The sequence below is a fragment of the Muntiacus reevesi genome, chromosome 2 (genome assembly GCF_963930625.1).
Source record: "Muntiacus reevesi chromosome 2, mMunRee1.1, whole genome shotgun sequence".
Lineage (NCBI taxonomy): Eukaryota > Metazoa > Chordata > Mammalia > Artiodactyla > Cervidae > Muntiacus > Muntiacus reevesi.
In genome coordinates, this window is record NC_089250.1 from 121,793,511 (window position 1) to 121,811,734 (window position 18,224).

At 47.9% G+C, this 18,224-nt stretch overlaps 1 protein-coding gene across 4 annotated transcripts in view; it reads right to left on the reverse strand.

Annotated features, from left to right (window-relative positions):
* ARHGAP22 (Rho GTPase activating protein 22) overlaps nucleotides 1-17,966 on the reverse strand; it is a 139,915-nt gene extending 121,949 nt beyond the window's left edge. For 2 of the 4 annotated variants that reach the window (XM_065922765.1, XM_065922762.1), the window contains exons 1-2: nucleotides 17,574-17,966; nucleotides 1,876-2,075 (exon numbers count right to left, since the gene is read on the reverse strand). In XM_065922765.1, coding sequence (XP_065778837.1) covers nucleotides 1,876-2,075; nucleotides 17,574-17,607 — 234 coding nt within the window. In that variant the 5' untranslated portion in view covers nucleotides 17,608-17,966. Of the gene's footprint in view, nucleotides 1-1,875; nucleotides 2,076-17,573 lie in introns of those variants that run through there. The other 2 variants (XM_065922763.1, XM_065922764.1) reach the window with 2 other exon arrangements.
* Between the last annotated feature and the right edge of the window lie 258 nt (nucleotides 17,967-18,224).

An 18,224-nucleotide genomic window follows, 5' to 3' on the forward strand; every position in this document is an offset into this window, starting at 1 on the left:
CATCCCTACCTCTCATCTCTACTGTTAAAGATTTAAAAGTTTTCCTTAAATAAGTTTCACTTATTTGTGTGGGTGTGTAAAATGCACATAACACATATTTACCATCTTAACAATTTTTAAGCATATAGTTTAGTAGCATTAAGCACACTCACATTGCTGCACTAGGGTTTTTGTTTTAAACTTAGATATAGTTTAGAAAGGAAAACATGCAAGGACTCTCACGAACGGAAATCAGTATGACTTTCCATAAACAGAAGTTAACCACTAGAATAAATACAGTGAAGGCAGAAAGTTATTAACTTGCAGCTGGTGACTAATGTCACTGAGGTCTCTGAGATGAGGGCTGTTCCTTCCCACCCTCAAAGCCCCATTAAAAAAATTTATTTATTTATTTTTTTAATTGAAGGATAATTGCTTTACAGAATTTTGTTGTTTTCTGTCAAACCTCAACATGAATCAGCCATAGGTATATATATATCCCTTCCCTTTTGAACCTCCCTCACATCTCCCTCCCCATCCCACCCCTCCAGGATGATACAGAGCCCTGCTTGAGTTTCCTGAGCCATACAGCAAATTCCCGTTGGCTATCTATTTTCCATATGGTAATGTAAGTTTCCATGTTATTCTCTCCATACATCTCACCCTCTCCTCCCCTCTCCCCATGTCCATAAGTCTATTCTCGGAGCCCCATGTTTTTAAGGGAGGATCCCAAGTATTGGAGAAGTGTTAAAGATACGACAAATCCTTCTTCACACTCAGAAAATCTGGAGGAGGAGTGACTTTTCCGAGAAAAGAGGGCCATTGTCTCACCGTGATGTCAAAGTGACCCTGCACTGTGCCCAGGCACCTCCTCCCATCTTGCCCATCACTGAGCCCATTCCCCACCTCCCAAAATTCTGTGATTCCTGACCCCCAAAAGGTGATCTCACTTTACTTTCCAGTTTGGATCAATGACTAGGTGCAACATTTCTTTGGGAGAAGTCCTTCAAGTTCTTCCCCATTTTCCTCAAGAGAAACAAGGGTAGCTCCCAGACTTACTTTCTCTGTGTGAATCCCATAACAAGGGTTAACTTGCCTGATCGCCACAAGCCCAGTCACCTTGGTCGGCAACTTGCAGAGCACTTGGTTACGATGTCTGCATGGGGCGACTGTGAGCGGAACACACCATGATGGATGAGGCCAGTGGCGGCTCTGAGTGAGGGAACTTGGTGCGACTGAGTGGAAAGGCAGATGGTTAAGCACCAAAGGTGGAGCTTAAAGCACTGGTGAAAACAGAAGCCATCCAGAGGAGCAGAGGCCTCTGACACAGGGGTTTCAAAATGAGCCAGACTGCAGTGTGACATTAGATTTGCCTGGGTTTCCCGGCACAGTCAAAGAAATGGAATCTGTGTGTCCTCCATGGAAGCACTGAGAGGTTGAAAAGGACATGAAGAAGAATTCTTTTTTTTTTTTTTTCTGGCTATGCCACAGGACATGTGGGATCTTAGTTCCCAGACCAGGGATTGAACCCTTGGCCCCTGTTTTGGAAGCACAGAGTCTTAAGCACAGGACTACCTTTTGGGTGATTGTTCTTTTTTAAAGCCATGCAGGGATGCTTTCTATCAGCATAAGAAGGAAACATTTCAAAGACTGAAGCTATAGATGTGTTGCAGTAAAGCCAGGTGTGATCCCAGGAATGTGAGAGCTGAGGATAAATCTCACTTTGGAAATCCCAGTGAAATGTGATGCTGAGCGGAGTCAGGGGCTTGGTGCCTGAGGGGTGGAGGTGCTGATGGGAGGGTCTCTCTCTGCCGTCTCCCCTCTCCTGGAGACAGCTAACCATGCTCCCTGGAGCCCCCCATGATGCCCACTGGACACAGGATGTGCGCTTCTCACCTGGGGCTTGGTCTCATCTTTGTCCTTGTAGTAGAAGAGCTGATCCCCGCGCAGCACGAACCAGCGTTGCTGCCAGTTCTTCATGATGCTTCTCTGCTTCTTCAACCAGCCCACCTTCAGCACGGGGCCCAGCCTGCGGGGGCACGGCGGCCGCCCGGGGCTCCGGCTCTGCTCCCCCATCACCAGGCTTTTGGAGCGGGCTGGAAGTCAAGCACACACATAATGAACACAAACGATGGCAGGCCGTGGTCAGTCCTTGCCCCACTCTGCTATCCCAGCCGCCCGGTAACCACTGTTATGGGAGCTTCAGCCAGCAGGGCATGATCGTGCGTGGCCTACCTCCTCCTCAGGTTGAAAGGGGCAAGGGCTGGAGCCCACCAACACTGTAGCCAAAGGTCATCCACCTAGGGTAGTGCACAGCTTACTGCCTGGTTAGTTTCTTCTGCCTCCGTGGGACCCCAGATTCTCCATTTCCCCAGGTTTGCTCATCCATCCATCAATCCATCTTTCCAAGAGTTCAGTGACTCACTCGTCAATTCAGCAACTAATATTTATACAGTATCTACTATGTGCCAGTCACTGTTATAGGTGGAGAGAAACGAGCGATGAAATAAGAAGCATAACCATCTGGGTCCCACTGGAAGGTCCTCACCTTCTCACAGGGCTCCTGTCACTCAGGCCCCAAGGGAGCTGGCCCCAGCAGACTCCCTCCCTGGATTCTGCATGGCACCCCTCCTCTGGAGGCCTCACCATTGCCCAGAAGCCCCCACCCCACCTGGCAAACTCCCTCGCTGCTTCCCTGAGATCATCCTGGTGGCTGGGCCTGGCCGGCAGGACCTCAGCTGCCCTTGCCTGCTGTGACTGGTTGATGGCTCCCTGGCAGAACAAAGGTCCTCCTACCTCAGAGCCTCGGAGGGCCTGTGAGCGCTTCTGCCATGCAGATGCCATGGGGTAGCACTCTGCCAGAGTTGGTACTGCCTTTCACCGTGACTGAGCTCTTGCCCCTCCCATACCTCCCCGACTCTTGTCTCAGGCAGAGCTCCTCTTCTCTCTCTCTCTCTGGAGAATGTCAAGGAGATTGCTGCAGGGGTCACTAGGAAGGCCAACCTGGACTTTGGAGGAACAACTCTGAGTCCAAGTGTAATCACACTTGTAATCACATTTGTAATCTCTAGACCATAGATCCTAACTTGGGATTGGAATGCATGGTCCCCACAACCCACAACTGTTGCACTGTACCTGCAATTCTGTGTGTGTATGTATCTGCCTAAGCGTCTCTCATTACTCTAGTGACTGCAGTTCCCTAAGCCTAGCCGACCTCTGTCCATGCCATCCCACTAACCCAGGCCTTTCTTGCATCCCTTGCCTACTCAACCCCTGGCTTTGGTTGCATGCTACTGCTGTGCTGTGCGCAGTTGTGTCCGACTCTTTGTGACCCCATGGATTGTAGCCTGCCAGGCTCCTCTGTACATGGAATTTTCCAGGCAATAAAGCTAGAATGGGTTGCCATTTCTTCTTCCAGGGGATTGTCCTGACACAAGGATCAAACCTGTGTCTCCCGTAACTCCCGCATTGGCAGGCAAATTCTTTACCTAATGAGCCACCTAGGAAGGGTGATCTTCAAGATCCAACTCCACAGAACCTTCCTTCTGATCTCTTCTAGATAGTCATTCCCTCCCCTACCAGGACATGAGATCCATGACTGGTAATAATCTGTGTGGTTGCCTTTCTGTCCCTCTTGACTGAAGGGGAAGGGAGGGAAGGACATGATGCCTTATCTAGTTCTGCATGTGTGGCTCTCATCACCAAGCCAGGCAGGTAATGGGTGTAAAACATGGTTGTCAAATATCATGGGCTACTTTGACTTACTCTCTTTTTTTAAAATTGAAGTATAGTTGATTTACAGATTCGACTCTACTTGGCAGAAGCAGGGATCTTGTGGAGGAGAGAAGAGGCCAGCTTTGCTCCCCTCAGCTCACCAGGGAGGCACTTGCTATAGATGCTACTTAGGCTGCCAAGCCAGCCTGGGTTGTCCTCCAGCCACTCAATCACACAGATACTACTTATAAGGCCCATAGAGCAGCTTGAAAGGAAAATAATTGCTGTTATTATTTATTAATAACCACTGTTCCTGTCTTCAGCACTTCCTTGAATCAAGCCATTCGGTTCTGTAAACATTTAAGCTGAAATTTCAAGTCAAACAGCTCTGACATTCTAAGGTTCCATAAGCAAGGGGAACTTCTGGACCAGGCACAGGTTCATGACCTGAGGAGGAGGAGGAGGGTGCGTTCTGCCCACTTCAGGGTCTGGCTCCTCAGCTCACAAGCACAATCATTCATCCACTGACTCATTCATCCATGCCTTCCAAGTCTGCAGAACTCCTCCAGGTATGGGGCAGAACCCCGAGTTGCTTGTGCTCCCCTAGGCTAGCAGGGGAAATCAGCCACAAAGAACAATCACGTGGAGATGAAAGAACCACCGGCCATGTGGACAGGCACAGGCTGCAGACACTTAAATGAAGGGGCACCTTTCTGCTGTAGACATCAGCAGAGCCGCCTGGAGAAGGAGCACCTGGGCTAAGCCTTGAAGGATGAGCAGTATTTGGACTCACCTCAGAAGAAGGGGGCTCCGATTTGGAAGGAACAGGTGTGGCATCTGCTACCTCTTGGCTCAGATCAGCATTTGGGTTAGGCTGACACTGTCACCTATTCTCACTGACAGGCATCTCTTGATGCTTGTCACAGTTCCAGTCTCTCTTTCTTCACTCCTCAGCCCCTGCCAACCCTCTGCATTTGGAGATTCTGTGCTCTCCTGAAACTGCTCTGATCAAATCCAACAGTCTGGTTCTGATTCTCAGTCTCCAAGATCCTTTGGTGCTCAGTCACCACTGATCACCCACTTCCTGAAACTCTTCCTCTTGCTCTGCAGAGCCAAACTGCCTGATACACACATGTCTCTTACTACCTGCCCAACGTGTTCTGACCTCAGTTTCTTTTGTTCTCCCTGAAAGTCCGCTATTGCCCAGGGTTGCCCCAGATGCCCTCCATTCTGTCATGAGACCAGGTCTTTATTGCTGCCTGGGTCCTTCTCTGGGATTCCAGGATCACCTGTTAAGCCATCTGAGGGACATCTCACAGGGATGGTTCATGATCGCTTGTGCAATCCGTCCAGCCATGCACCTGCTGCCCGGCTCTGCCCCCGCTGTCCCCGGTCCTGCAGGGCTTCCTCTCAGCCCCTTTGTTCTTCACTCACATGCCATTTTCTCAATGAGGACTTCCTGGCCACTCTTAAGATGTATCCCCAACCCTTCCATCTCCCCTTTCCTGCTTTAATATTTACTTAAATTCTCGTATAGCAGTAGAAGAGGGCAAATCACAGAACAATATACAAAGTATAAAACTATGTAAAAACGGAAGAAAAACACAACCCTTTAAACAAAAGACATCACAAGATATATTCAGTGGGTATATGCATTTATATAGAAGGAACAGCTCACACCTGTAACAGTGACTATGCTCATGGAGGAGAGGATGGGACTGTAGTATTGTAGTTTTATACAGGAAAGAATGTGTACATTGCTTACATGAATTAAAATAAAAACTTTAAAAGACAGAGCTCTTTTGAGAGGGAGATGAATCCCCTTAGGAGATCTAAGATAGCAATTAAAATGTCATGAGTTGGATGAACGTTTATGCATATTTATCTGCAAAAAGCACCTCACTAAGCTGTGGACCACAACACAAACAGATGCCTAGGCTCCGCCTACTCAGAATTTCCAGGCCGAACAGACGATCCTTCGTGGAAGTGCTTCTGGCTCATCTGCAGACCTTCCACAGGATCAGGTCAGAGGGACCCTCTGTAGGTGAGCCCCTCCGGTGGGCCTGCTACTCCAGCCTTCGTGCTCCATCCCATTTCACGTAAGAGAGAGGCTCAGAGAGTGTGTGAGTCACTCACTCCCCTAGTGTTGCCACAGGAGTACCTGGCAACTGCCGCATCTTGGAAATGGCTGGGAATACGCGCAAGATACCTGACCCAGTGGATCACGTCAGAGCTCTGCTCAAATTCCCTTGATTCCTTGTCCCTGTTTTTATGCCCCCTTATTTCCAACAGCTTTCCCTGGGTGATTTTTCAGGGCTGCTGGCCTGTTTTAGAGACTGTCCTTGGGTCATTGGGGCCATTCTGAGCAGGCACTGAGAGAACCAGAAGTGCCCAGGAATTTACACCCCTCCCTCACTCCCCAGCCCTCGGCCAAAGACTCCTGGGTGTGGGACCCCTGCAGTCTTGTTTGAAACTTCTAGGAGGCATAAGAGGCACAATTCACATTCAAAGCTCCCCAGGGGCTCAGGCTGATACCCGCCTTAACTGGGCTTTGCAGCCCAATTTGGACCTCCGCTTCCTAGTTGGTCCTGCTCCCCCATCCCCTCACTGGTGTCCCTTGGGAACACCTCTTCAAGAAACTGCTGCAGACAGTCCTCAGCTCAGGGCCTCTTTATGAGATCCACGCCAGGCACACATTGGTGTTTTCAGGGCCTTCTGACGAGGCTGTGGCAGCACCGGCCTCCGCAGCTGCCAGGGCATCAGCGCCCTCTTTTTCCATCTGTAGCTCTCCTAGCGCGGCCCCGAGAGCATGGAGGCGTGGCTGCACTTGAACTAAAACACAATTGATTTATAAAAGTCAATGGGATTTTAAAGCCGGGCTGTGGAAATAGCAAGACAGCTCTCAGAGCTGAATTGATTTAAAGGGTAAGTATCGAGGCCGAAAGATTGATGGAGAAGAGAGAGGTGAGGTAATGGAAGGGGCGCTCCGGAGGGGGGCAGACGAGACGGTTTCATAAAGTTAATGCAATTTGCCACCAAGGGCAAGGGGGCCTCGTGAGGTTCCCAGTTGTCCTGAGAGCCTCAGATGATTTATTACAGGACGGTTCCTGAGTGCTCTCTACCTTAATTTTTTTTTTTTTAAACCTGTTACTTAGCTTCTTTCTGGGCTCCACTTGGTCATCTGTTCTTTGCTAAGCTCTCCACCTGAGGGGTCTAGAGAACCAGCAAGGCTCCCTTAATGGGTCTCACTTCGGGGCCTGGAAGGTGAAGAACGAGGAGGAAAACTAGCCCCCCAAAGTAAGAAGTATTAATTCTAATATAACTATGAGGAGGTTCTAGAAAGTTTGGATTATTTCCCCCATAATGATGATTTTAATGCTTTAAAAACATCAATTTAAAAGATCACATTCTTAACAGTTATTTTCCTTGGCTCTTCCTGGGTCTGTCTCTTGATTCAGCTGGTGCTGGTCTTCAGTGAGGGGGTGCGGGAGGCCCCCCAAATGCTTGACCCTCACTTCCACACGGTGTGCACCCACAGGTTCAGCTGGGCTCAGTCCTCACTTATCCATTCTCGGAGCTTATGGGGCCTCCTGAGTGTCCACCTTGTGTGAACCACTAGGGTGTGGAGATAAAAGGCACAAACCTGCCCTGGCAGAAGGAAAGGGGGAACAGAGACACCCAAATTCAAGACTCTGTCATCTCGGCAAGTATAACGGGAAGTGAGAGGCAGATGCATGGAAGTCAGGCTGGGAGGCCAGAGGTGGGACGGAAACTGGATGAAAGAACAGAGTGAGCCATTAGAGGGGATCACCACCCCAAAATATGCTACCTTGGCATATTGATTATTTTGAGCTGAAGGCAACTGAGAAAGAGTACACAGCGGGAGCTCTTTCCCTCTCCCTTTCTGCCTAAAAACAGGGCATAAATTTCCCTTACTGAATAAAGGTGCCTTGCCACTCCCATACCAGGAAGAGAAGAATGAGATTCTTATCTTGAAGAGGTGACTTCAGCCTGCATAATGAACCTCACTAAACCACCCTTACCTGTCATACTTTTCCCAGTCACCCTCCCACAGTGTATGCCCCTGGGTTTAGCTGCCCCTTTTCTATGAAGCACTCCCTCACACACTTAAAATAATCAATAAAATTTATATGCTTTTTCTCCTGTTAATCTTTTATCATTTTAATTAGCAGTCCTCAGGTACATAGCTTAAAAGGGTAGAGGGAAAGTTTTTTCTCCCCTACACTATGGAAGGCTGTGGGATAAAAGGATGTGCTCAGCAGAGGGAGCAGGAAGACATGCAGGATGAGAGGGCATGGGGTTAAACCCAGGAAGTCTGGCTCCCAAGCTTTTAACATTGACTCTCATGGACCCATGTTCCTGCCTTAGAACAGATCAAACCCTAAGCTCTTCCCACTAACACTAATGAAATATCCTTTCATTAATCCTTGAGGAAGACAAGCCTTATGGATCTCCTCTAACCTCCATCCACAGACTGGATCTCCAACCATCATCCCATGGCAGGGTCCCTCTTCCTGCATCTCCTTTAAAGATGCTGTTTAGCTGTCACAACATGGGTAAGAAGTTGGGAAGATGACAAGACCTCTGTGAGTCAGTGAGCATCCAGGTCTCCAGATTGACTTCCCACTCATAGCACACACTCTGCTCTTTCCAGATCAATGACTGGTCCCCACAAAGGCCATTTTGTGCCAGATCCCTGTACCTCCGTTGCTTACCACCCTGATGAGCCCTGTCACTCTTGAAGCATCAGTGCAGCTGTTTCCTACTGTGTAAGGACTCATCTAGTAGGTTCCCAAAGCAGGGTCTTGCCTGCCATCCATTATGACGTGACCACAGAGGGCACACACCTATGGCCAGACAAGTGCCTGTCTATGCTGTTTTGATTTGTGAGCTTCTAATGGCCAGAGAGGGTGCCCTTCTCATGACTGATCCCTAGAATGTAGCATAGAGTGTCTCACTAAATGCTTGTTGAAAGCATGAATGGACATGAAACAGGAATCTTCAAGTTCAAAGAAGATGGGCAAGATCAAACCCAAGAGACTATGTGCCTCTAGAGACGATCTTAGCCTAGAAGAAACCTGACAGCAGGATTTCTACTGCCCATGACCTGTTTGCACATGATGAGACGTTAAAGGGCACGGTTAAAGGGCCATTCCTGTTATCAGAGAAGCAGCAAGTAGAAGCAGGAAACAGAATGCCCTTTTCCTAGTTTGGCAGTGGGAGGGGAGAGGCTAACTGAGGTTGTGGAAGGGACACAGCATTTGGAGGCTCTTTAGCCACTCGGAGTCCCAGATTTCCAGATAAAATGGGAACAAAATACAAATCTTACCCACTTCCTAAACTGTGGTGAGGAAGAAGTAAATGGCACTCTGAACGTGTGCTGCAGAGATGCACTGAATGGATGAATGGGGGTTAGTATTGTCTCTCATTGCTACAGGCTGAGGCCTTGGGAGACTGTCTCCCCTCTTTCAGAGGCTGTCTCCCCTCTTCCAAACCTTGTCTGGGAGCAGCTGCCCTAGGTTTGCTGCCTCTGCTCCTGTTCAGATTAGCAAGCCATTCACCAGGAGCTGGAGATCGGTGGAGTTGATGTAATTCAGTATTGATTATAAATTTCATTTCTGCCTGCCTATGGGCCATTAGCTTAGATCAATACATTCTCCACCCTTGGTTAAGTAATCATTGAGGCTGTTGATGATTTCAGCAGTCAGGGCAGGTTCCTGGCTGTCTTGGTTGAGAGGAGCCCAAGGCAGCCCTCCCAGCCTAGGTCTAATCCTGCTCAGGCCTGTCTTGCAAATAAATCATTTATTTCCACCTGCAAACATGAAGTTTATGGCCAAGTCTTCAGTTCTGTGGGGACAGAAATCCTTTCTGGAGCTCCTGGAGCCCAGCATCTAGCAGTGCCTTAGATCCTAAGTGTCTAAGAGTGCTGGTTATATACTCTGGGCATCTTCCATGGGGAGAACTCAGTTTTCCCATCAGCTGGTATCTGTGAGGAGAGGCAGGAGGAAAGAGAAGGAAATCCTACCACAAGGGAATGCAGATATCTCTTGAGATCCTATTTTCATTTCTTTCAGATACAAGCCCAGAAATGGAATTGCTGGGTCACATGGTAGCTCTATTTTTAATTTTTTGAGGAACCACCATATTGTTTTCCATAGTGACTGCACCAATTTACATTCAGTATACCAGAACTTCCTTTTCTTCACATTCTTGCCAATATTGTTACTTCTTGTCTATGGATAATAGCCATTCTAACGGTTGTGAGGTGCTATCTCAACATGGTTTTTGATTTGCATTTCCCTGACGATGAGTGCTGTGAGCACCTTTTCATGTACCTCTTGCCCATTTGTATATATTCTTTGCAAAAATGTCTATTCAGTTCTTCTGCCCATGTTTCAGTCTGTTGGGATTTTTTTTGCTATTGAGTTGTAGGAGTTATTTGTATATTTTGGATATTAGCCCCTTATTGGATCTATGATTTGCAGATATTTTCTCCTATTCCGTAGGTTTCTTTTTCATTTTATGGGGTTTTGCCTTTTCTGTGTAGAAGCTTTTTAGTTTGATGCAGCCCCATTTGTTTATTTTTGCTTTTGTGTCTTTTGCTTTTTGTGTCTAATCTGAAAAATGACTGTCACCACTGATGTCAAAGAGATTACCCCATATATTTTCTTCTAGGAATTTTATGGTATCAAGATTTAATGTTCAAGTCTTCTAGGTTGGTTTTTGTGTATAGTAAAAGGGTCGAGTTTCATTCTTTTGCTTGTGACTGTCCACTTTGCCCAACACCATTTATTGAAGAGACTGTCCTTCTCATGTACTGCCCATTGTATATTGCTGGCTCCTTTGTTGTAAATTAATTGACCACACATGCATGGATTTACTTCTGAGTTCTCTATTTTGTGTCAAATAGTTTCTTGATATTTCTTCCATTTTAAATACTACCTATTGACTTCTAACTATGAAAGATGAGGATTTCATTTATTTCACTCTTCCACCCCATCACACGTAAGTACCCACTCCATCCTCCCAGTATAGTTACAGTGTATTTTTAGTTTGATCAATATGCAGAATTTGCATTATTACTACTATGTAATTGCTAGTCCCAGTTGAGCTATGCAGTATACTATAATATTTCATGAACCACTTTTTGTTTTCCCTGGAGTTCATAATTGCCTTGCCTTTTAATTTGCTTAGTATTCTACTACATATCAATAATTCAACCTTAAATATTCTAACAGTTGTTTGAATCTACTTTCCATGTATTCATAGGTAGTGGGAATCTTCTTAAAAATCACACCACATTTCATTACTCAAAGAATTTATAGCTCTCCTGGGGACAGCAGGGCCACCTGCAGTGGTGTTTGGATAGTGTGAATCCCTGTGTTGGGTTAGGGAGAGGGCATATGCCTCAGTACTGGACAGATATGAATTCCAACACTTGTTGGCAGGGTATCCACAATTCTCCTTGCACATCTGTTAAAATGGGAATAATGGTGCTTCATCATAGTATAGTCATGAGAATTAAATAAGTACAATAAAAATGCCTGGAGCACGGAAGGCACACAATAACCGTAGGTTTGTTTTCTTCAGGGAAAATCAAGAAAAATAAGGCCAGTAAAAGTAGTTCATCTCACTCATAGAGCTTTTTCTCTCCATCCCCAAAGTATTGACCAGGCTCTGCACATTCTTCAACGCTTCTAAGACATTGATACTTCTTCGAAGGAAGATGGCTCAGGCTGCTGGAGCTGTGCTCATCAGGCTAAAGATTTCCTTTAAAAGAAGGAGCCTCCTTAATAGCAACATCAATTTTATTTTGAAATATTTTAAACAAAGGCAGAAACTCTAAAAGGAAATATTGATAGGTTGATGACATAATAATTAAGAACGTGCGTATGTCTGGGAAAAAAGACCCTGATATAAAAATTAAGGGCAAGAGACAAATTGGGAAAATATTTGCAACATATAAATCAATCAAAGGAGGGTGATTTTCCTAAGGACCTGGACCAGTTAGGTCCAGAGACAGTGCTTCAGCCTCCTAGGCTAATGATTTCTCTGATATTAGTTCACTCACTCACTCATCTACTCACACATTCATTTATTCACCATATATGTATTGAGTACCTACCAGATGGCTGGCATTAGTGTATAATGATACCTAAACACAGAAATGGGCCCTGCTCTCCTGGAGTGCAAAGTCTAGTGGGGTGACTGTTATTCACCAAATAGTCACACTGAGGAGTGTACACCTACAACTCAAGACAAGTGCTACAAAGGAAAGGAGGGCCCAGAGCAGAGGACCCGGTTTAGACCGGGGTTGTAGCAGCATTTGGCTGGCAACACTTGAGCTGAGAACTGGAGGGAGAATGGGAGTTAAGAAGTGTGTGTGGGTGTGTGTGTGTGTGTGTGAGAGAGAGAAAGACAGATAGACAGGCTGACAGAGAGAAGGAGGCATTCCAGCTGGGGAAAGAGGGTGCTCTGGCCCTGTGGTAGGAGGCCCATGGAACACATTGAGGAATGGGAAGGCCAGTGTGGCTGGAGCTTGGAGAGTGAGAGGAGGCTGGAGGTTTGGCCAGTGGCTAGACTATAAGAGAGGTCTTCCTGTGAGTTGGGGCTGGAGGAGGAGCCTGGTGGTGGGTACCCTGTGAATTTAAATTTGAAAAGATGGCTCTGGCTTTGGAGTGGAGAATGGATGGGAGTGGGTGGGGGTGAGGCAGAGTATTACTGCCACAGGTTAGAAATGATGATGGCTGGGAGAGGATAATAACAGGAGACTGAGACAAGCAGAGTCAAGAGCTCTTTGGGAGGTAAAAGCCATGGCTGCCTCCCATACCTTATCCTTGTGAAACACAGCAAGGCCAAATCAATCAATCTTTATTTGGGGCAGTGCTAATGGGCACAGAAGAGGCCTCAATCAAAACCGGGGACACACAAATCTTTGAAGAAGCAGGCCCTGTGTCAGTGGGATTTCAGGAAAGAGAGCAATCCCAGGGAGCTGGGGTAGCATTAGGGTCTAGTATTCTGCAGCTTTGTTCTGACTACCTCCTGGGGGCTGTGTGAGTGGTGGGTGCACAGAGGGCAGAGCACTCACAGAGTCTGGAGTGGGCGTGAGGGTACAGCCTGGGGCTCCGCTGCCTTCCCTCACCCTGGAAACTCACAGGGAGAGGGTGCCTATCTTATATTTCTGTTATCTATCTTAAAAAATATAAAAGGCAATTTTTACAGTGTCACAGAACACATGCATTTGTGACTTGCTCCACTGTATCTGTGATAAATTCATGGATTTTTTTGGTGAGTTTATCCTGTTTTTCCTCTAGGAAAACTGGCAGGGGTGGGGTGATGGTCTCTTCTGTTCCCACTCTGGAAATATGACAACAAATCTCAGCGGAGTTAGAGCTTGCCAGGCATGGCATCAGGAAAGGCTCCCTGAACAGGACCCTAGGAGATAGGCAGGAGCTAAGTGAGGTAGAGCCAACTGCACCTGGGTCCAAATGGCCTCGTCTGGCTTCCACAGGCCATGATAAGCTAGGGTGAGTCTGAGCTGGTCCTAAGCAGGCAATGGCAAGCTAGAATCACGGTATTGATGGCCAGTATGAGCTGATACCAACCAATCTGGACCACTTTCCTGAATCAGTCTGAATTATATGATGTGCTTAAAAGCAAGCACACTGTTTGAATTTATAGGCTCTTTTGAGACATTTCCTGCTGGTTTGGGTGCCTCCCTACTTTTGTGAATTATCATTGTCCTCTTCTGTGTGTGTGTACAACATCTGCTCACCTGCCTCTAACTACTTCTTGGAAATAGAGCTCCGATTATTGAGCAAACTTAGTTTTACATGTGGGTAAGTACCAGGTGGTCCTAGTGGTAAAGAACCCACCTGCCAACGCAGGAGACATAAGAGACCCGGGTTCAATCCTTGGGTCAGAAAGATCCCTGGAGGATGGCATGGCGACCTACCCCAGTATTTTTGCCTGGAGAATCCCATGGACAGAGAAGCCTGGTAGGCTACAGTCCATAGGGTTTCACAGAGTTGGACACGACTGAAGCAACTTAGCAAGTAGCAAAGTGATAGTAGGGTTTTTCCTGGGAGGTTCTCAATCCTGACAGCTCCTCCTCCCTGGGATGGAGACACAAGGATGTTTTTAGGGTGATGGCGCTCTGTGCAGCAGTATCAGAGCTGGCCTGGATGGGGACCTGCCAGGAAGTTAACAGCCAATTGACCTTGGGGAAGGTTTTCTGGGAAGCCCCTATTGCAGAGCAGCCAAGGCTTCTGGTTTTCTTAACTATTCCAGAAGGTGACCCCAGGTCTTTTCGGTCAACCCTTTGTTACCAGGTAGTGGTGCAATCCGGAAGCGTGTCTGGCATATGTATTGCCTGGAGCAGCCTGGACAAGGCAGTGTGTGGATCTCAGGGCCTGTGATTTGTATCCCATAGGCTGGCAGGGTTTATGACATGAAGCCTGCCCAACTCCTAAAAGATGCCAAGGGGGCCCAAGAACTAAACAGACATTTCTCCAAAGAAGACATACAGATGGCTAACAAACACATGAAAAGATGCTCAACATCACTCACTATCAGAGAAATGCAAATCAAAACCACAATGAGGTACCATTACACGCCAGTCAGGATGGCTGCTATCCAAAAGTCTACAAGCAATAAATGCTGGAGAGGGTGTGGAGAAAAGGGAACCCTCTTACACTGTTGGTGGGAATGCAAACTAGTACAGCTGCTATGGAGAACAGTGTGGAGATTTCTTAAAAAACTGGAAATAGAACTGCCATATGACCCAGCAATACCACTTCTGGGCATACACACTGAGGAAACCAGATCTGAAAGAGACACGTGCACCCCAATGTTCATCGCAGCACTGTTTATAATAGCCAGGACATGGAAGCAACCTAGATGCCCATCAGCAGATGAATGGATAAGGAAGCTGTGGAACATATACACCATGGAATATTACTCAGCCATTAAAAAGAATTCATTTGAATCAGTTCTAATGAGATGGATGAAACTGGAGCCCATTATACAGAGTGGAGTAAGCCAGAAAGATAAAAACCAATACAGTATACTAACACATATATATGGAATTTAGAAAGATGGTAATGATAACCCTATATGCAAAACAGAAAAAGAGACACAGATGTACAGACTTTTGGACTCTGTGGGAGAAGGCAAGGGTGGGATGTTTCGAGAGAACAGCATCGAAACATGTATATTATCTAGGGTGGAACAGATCACTAGTCCAGGCTGGATGCATGAGACAAGTGCTCGGGCCTGGTGCACTAGAAAGACCCAGAGGAATCAGATGGAGAGGGAGATGGGAGGGGGGATCGGGATGGGGAATACGTGTAACTCTATGGCTGATTCATGTCAATGTATGACAAAAACCACTACAATATTGTAAAGTAATTAGCCTCCAACTAATAAAAATAAATGAAGAAAAAAAAAAAGATGCCAAGGGGGATGAATTTTGAGGGAAGTTCTACCAGAGCCCAATTTCTTAGAGGCATGTATATATAATTTTGGTCTGTATTCCTCCAGAAATGTCCCTGCGTGCTCTGACTCTTGACCTGGTCTCCAGGCCCAGCCTGTTGACCCTGTGCACAGCCCTCCCCCCACCACCAGCACTGGCACGTGCCAATCGCTGCCTGTAATGTGGCCTCCCCCCTCCACCACCCTTGCCTAGGTAGCCCCACCATTCTTCAGCTCACAGCTCAAGCGCCACTTGGTTCCTCTGAAAGCTTCATTTGTTGTATATGCTCTTATGCCCCTAGAATGCTTCTTGTCATGGTTTATGATCAAGTATTTCTATGGGTAGTAAGTGAAACTCACTCAGTCGTGTCTGACTCTTTGTGATCCCATGGACTATACAGTCCATGGAATTCTCCAGACCAGAATAGTGGAGTGGGTAGCTGTTCCCTTCCTATGGGATCTTTCCAACCCAGGGTTTGAACCCACGTCTCCCACATTGCAAGTGGATTCTTTACCAGCTGAACCACCAGGGAAGCCCATTTTTATGGGTAAGTGGTTATCTTATAAATGCCTGATATATAGCACCATAAACTCTATCTTTTAACATACACTACAAGATAATGTCATCTGGTATCTCAGTCTGAGCACTACTAACATTTAGAGTTAGAGAATTCTTTGTTGTGGGAGCTGTCCTCTGCATTGCAGGATGCTCAGCAGCATCCCTGGCCTATATCTACTGGATGCCAGTAGCATCCCTTAGCTGGAACAGCCAAAATGTCTCCAGACATCAACAAACATTCCCCAGAGGGCAAAAGAGTTCCTGGTTCAGAACCACCAACCCAGAACAAATGTTTCTAGGAAGACTGAGATTTCAAAGGCAGGCTTCCTGAGAGCCGTTTGCAAAGCACTGGTTTTTTCCTAAACCAGCCCCATCCAACAGAAACATAATGTCAGCCACATATGTAATTATAAATGTTCTAGGAACAACATGCAAAGCAAGTAAAAGAAAAAACAGGTGACTGAATTCCAATCAAACTTTTATTTAACCCAATATATCCAAGTATTGTCACTTCATCAGGTGATCAATGCAAAATAATCATTGAGATATTTACATTCTTTCCCCCCCAAGTCATCAAAATCTTCTGCGTATTTTTCTCAGTTTAGATTAATCACATGTCAAGTGCTCAATAGCCATGTGTGGCCAGTATGCTAGCCAGGAAGGGGAGAGGAGACCCAAGCTCTCTTAAGGGGCCTGGCCTGGTCCACCTGTTGCATTGTTACCAGGCTGTACCCCTACCCCTGATCAGAGCCATGCACAGCCCTCCTTTGCCCACTGGGGCCACAGGTGACAGCCCATTCCAAGCATCCCATGGAGGGATCCTGATGGTTCTAACTATGCTCTAGAGGGCCAGCCTGCCCAGGAAAGTCATCCAAATGCCTGCAGTGTGCTAATGAGATGGGTGTGTGCCTGTGAACTCACGAAAGCCCAGAGGATCCCTGCCTCCAATATACAAACACTGGGTGAGACAAGTACTGGTTCCAAGTTCCCTGGGCAGAAGCTCCACCTACTTCCAAACCACTCTCCTCATGCTCCTTACTCACAAGGAAGGTTCAGCCCTCCACAAATGCTGGTCACATGAAAAGACACATTCTATTTTTCTTAAAACAGGATGCTGTCATCTAACATGACACTTGCACTGGCCTAGAAGTTGCTGTCCAGGCAGATGCTGTTCTGAGCCCCAAGACCTGTCCTGGGGCCCCAGGCCATTCTGCAGGGCCACATGCTGGCTGGGGTGCTAGCCCAGTGCTGCAGATCACCCCTCAAGGCTCACCTGCATCCCTTACTTATCTCTGGATCCACTCCCCCAACACCAGCAACTCCAGACCCTGCTGCTTTCTGGGAGTTCTCCTCGACAGAGTCCCTGCCTGCCTGCCTGAGGAGTTGCTTTCTGCAGCCCAGCTGTGGTTGGGACCTGACTGTCTGGAGAAGTCAGGGCATTGCCTTTCCTAATGACAGCTACTTTTGCCTTAGCAGCTAGGGCAGATCTTAAGCATTCAGCCATTTCCCTTTTAGTAATAAATAAATAAAGTTTTTCCAAAGTTGTCACCTCATCACTTTGAGCAAGCCAGGGACCCTGTAAAACGTGGAAAGTGAGCTCAAACCTGCACGCCCACCGGGGCGCTAAACTGGCCATCTCCCTCTGACAGTATCAGGTCTGACCCCCACAGACCCCAGGAGCCTCCCTATTAGGGGCTGTCTGTCACCAAGATGCCTCCGGAACGCCCGCCCCATGTGACCACAGCATGCAGCCAGCCGAGTATCCGCGCCCATCTGCCAACAGACTCACCACACTGTGCCCAGATCGGCCGCAGGAAGTCGTACTTACCCCTCCTGGCTTGCCTGATCTTTGGGCTCAGCATCTTCCTGCCGCCACCTGGACGGGATCGCTGGGTTGATCATGCTGTCATCCACTTCCCTTTTCTCTTCCTCTCGCCCAGTTGCCCCCCATGCCCCGCTCCGGCCCCCATGGCCGCTGGCGTCACCAGCAAGGCTCCCTCGGCTGCCTCTCCCGGCTCCGGACCGACGGCTTGCCTTGGACCACGTAAACCTCAATGCATTATTTATCCATCTTAGAATTAATTCCCATCCAAGTAAACCATTAAGAGGCTCAGTAACCGTTTCTGATCAATCACTGGGCCAGGGCGGGGCGGCCTGGCTGTCCCTCCGCCTGGCCAGGGAGCACGCGGCACTGCCCATCTGCGAGCGGAGCGGCGCGTGGTCCGGGCGGAGGCGCGGGGAGGGCGGGGCTGGAGGAGCCAGGCGGAGCGCGCGCGGTCCCAGCTGGACCGAAGGCCCCCGAGGGCGGGCGGGCTCCAGGGTCGGATCCGCCCTCTGCGTGGGGAGGGCTCGTCGAAGTGCTCGCCGCCCGCTAGAGATTCCAAGAGGCCGCAGGAAATGCACGGACTCTGGCCGCCCTGGGTCCCTGGTCCGCACGCACTGCCAAGGCCGGAGGTAGGGAAGCGGTCTGTCCTTGGGG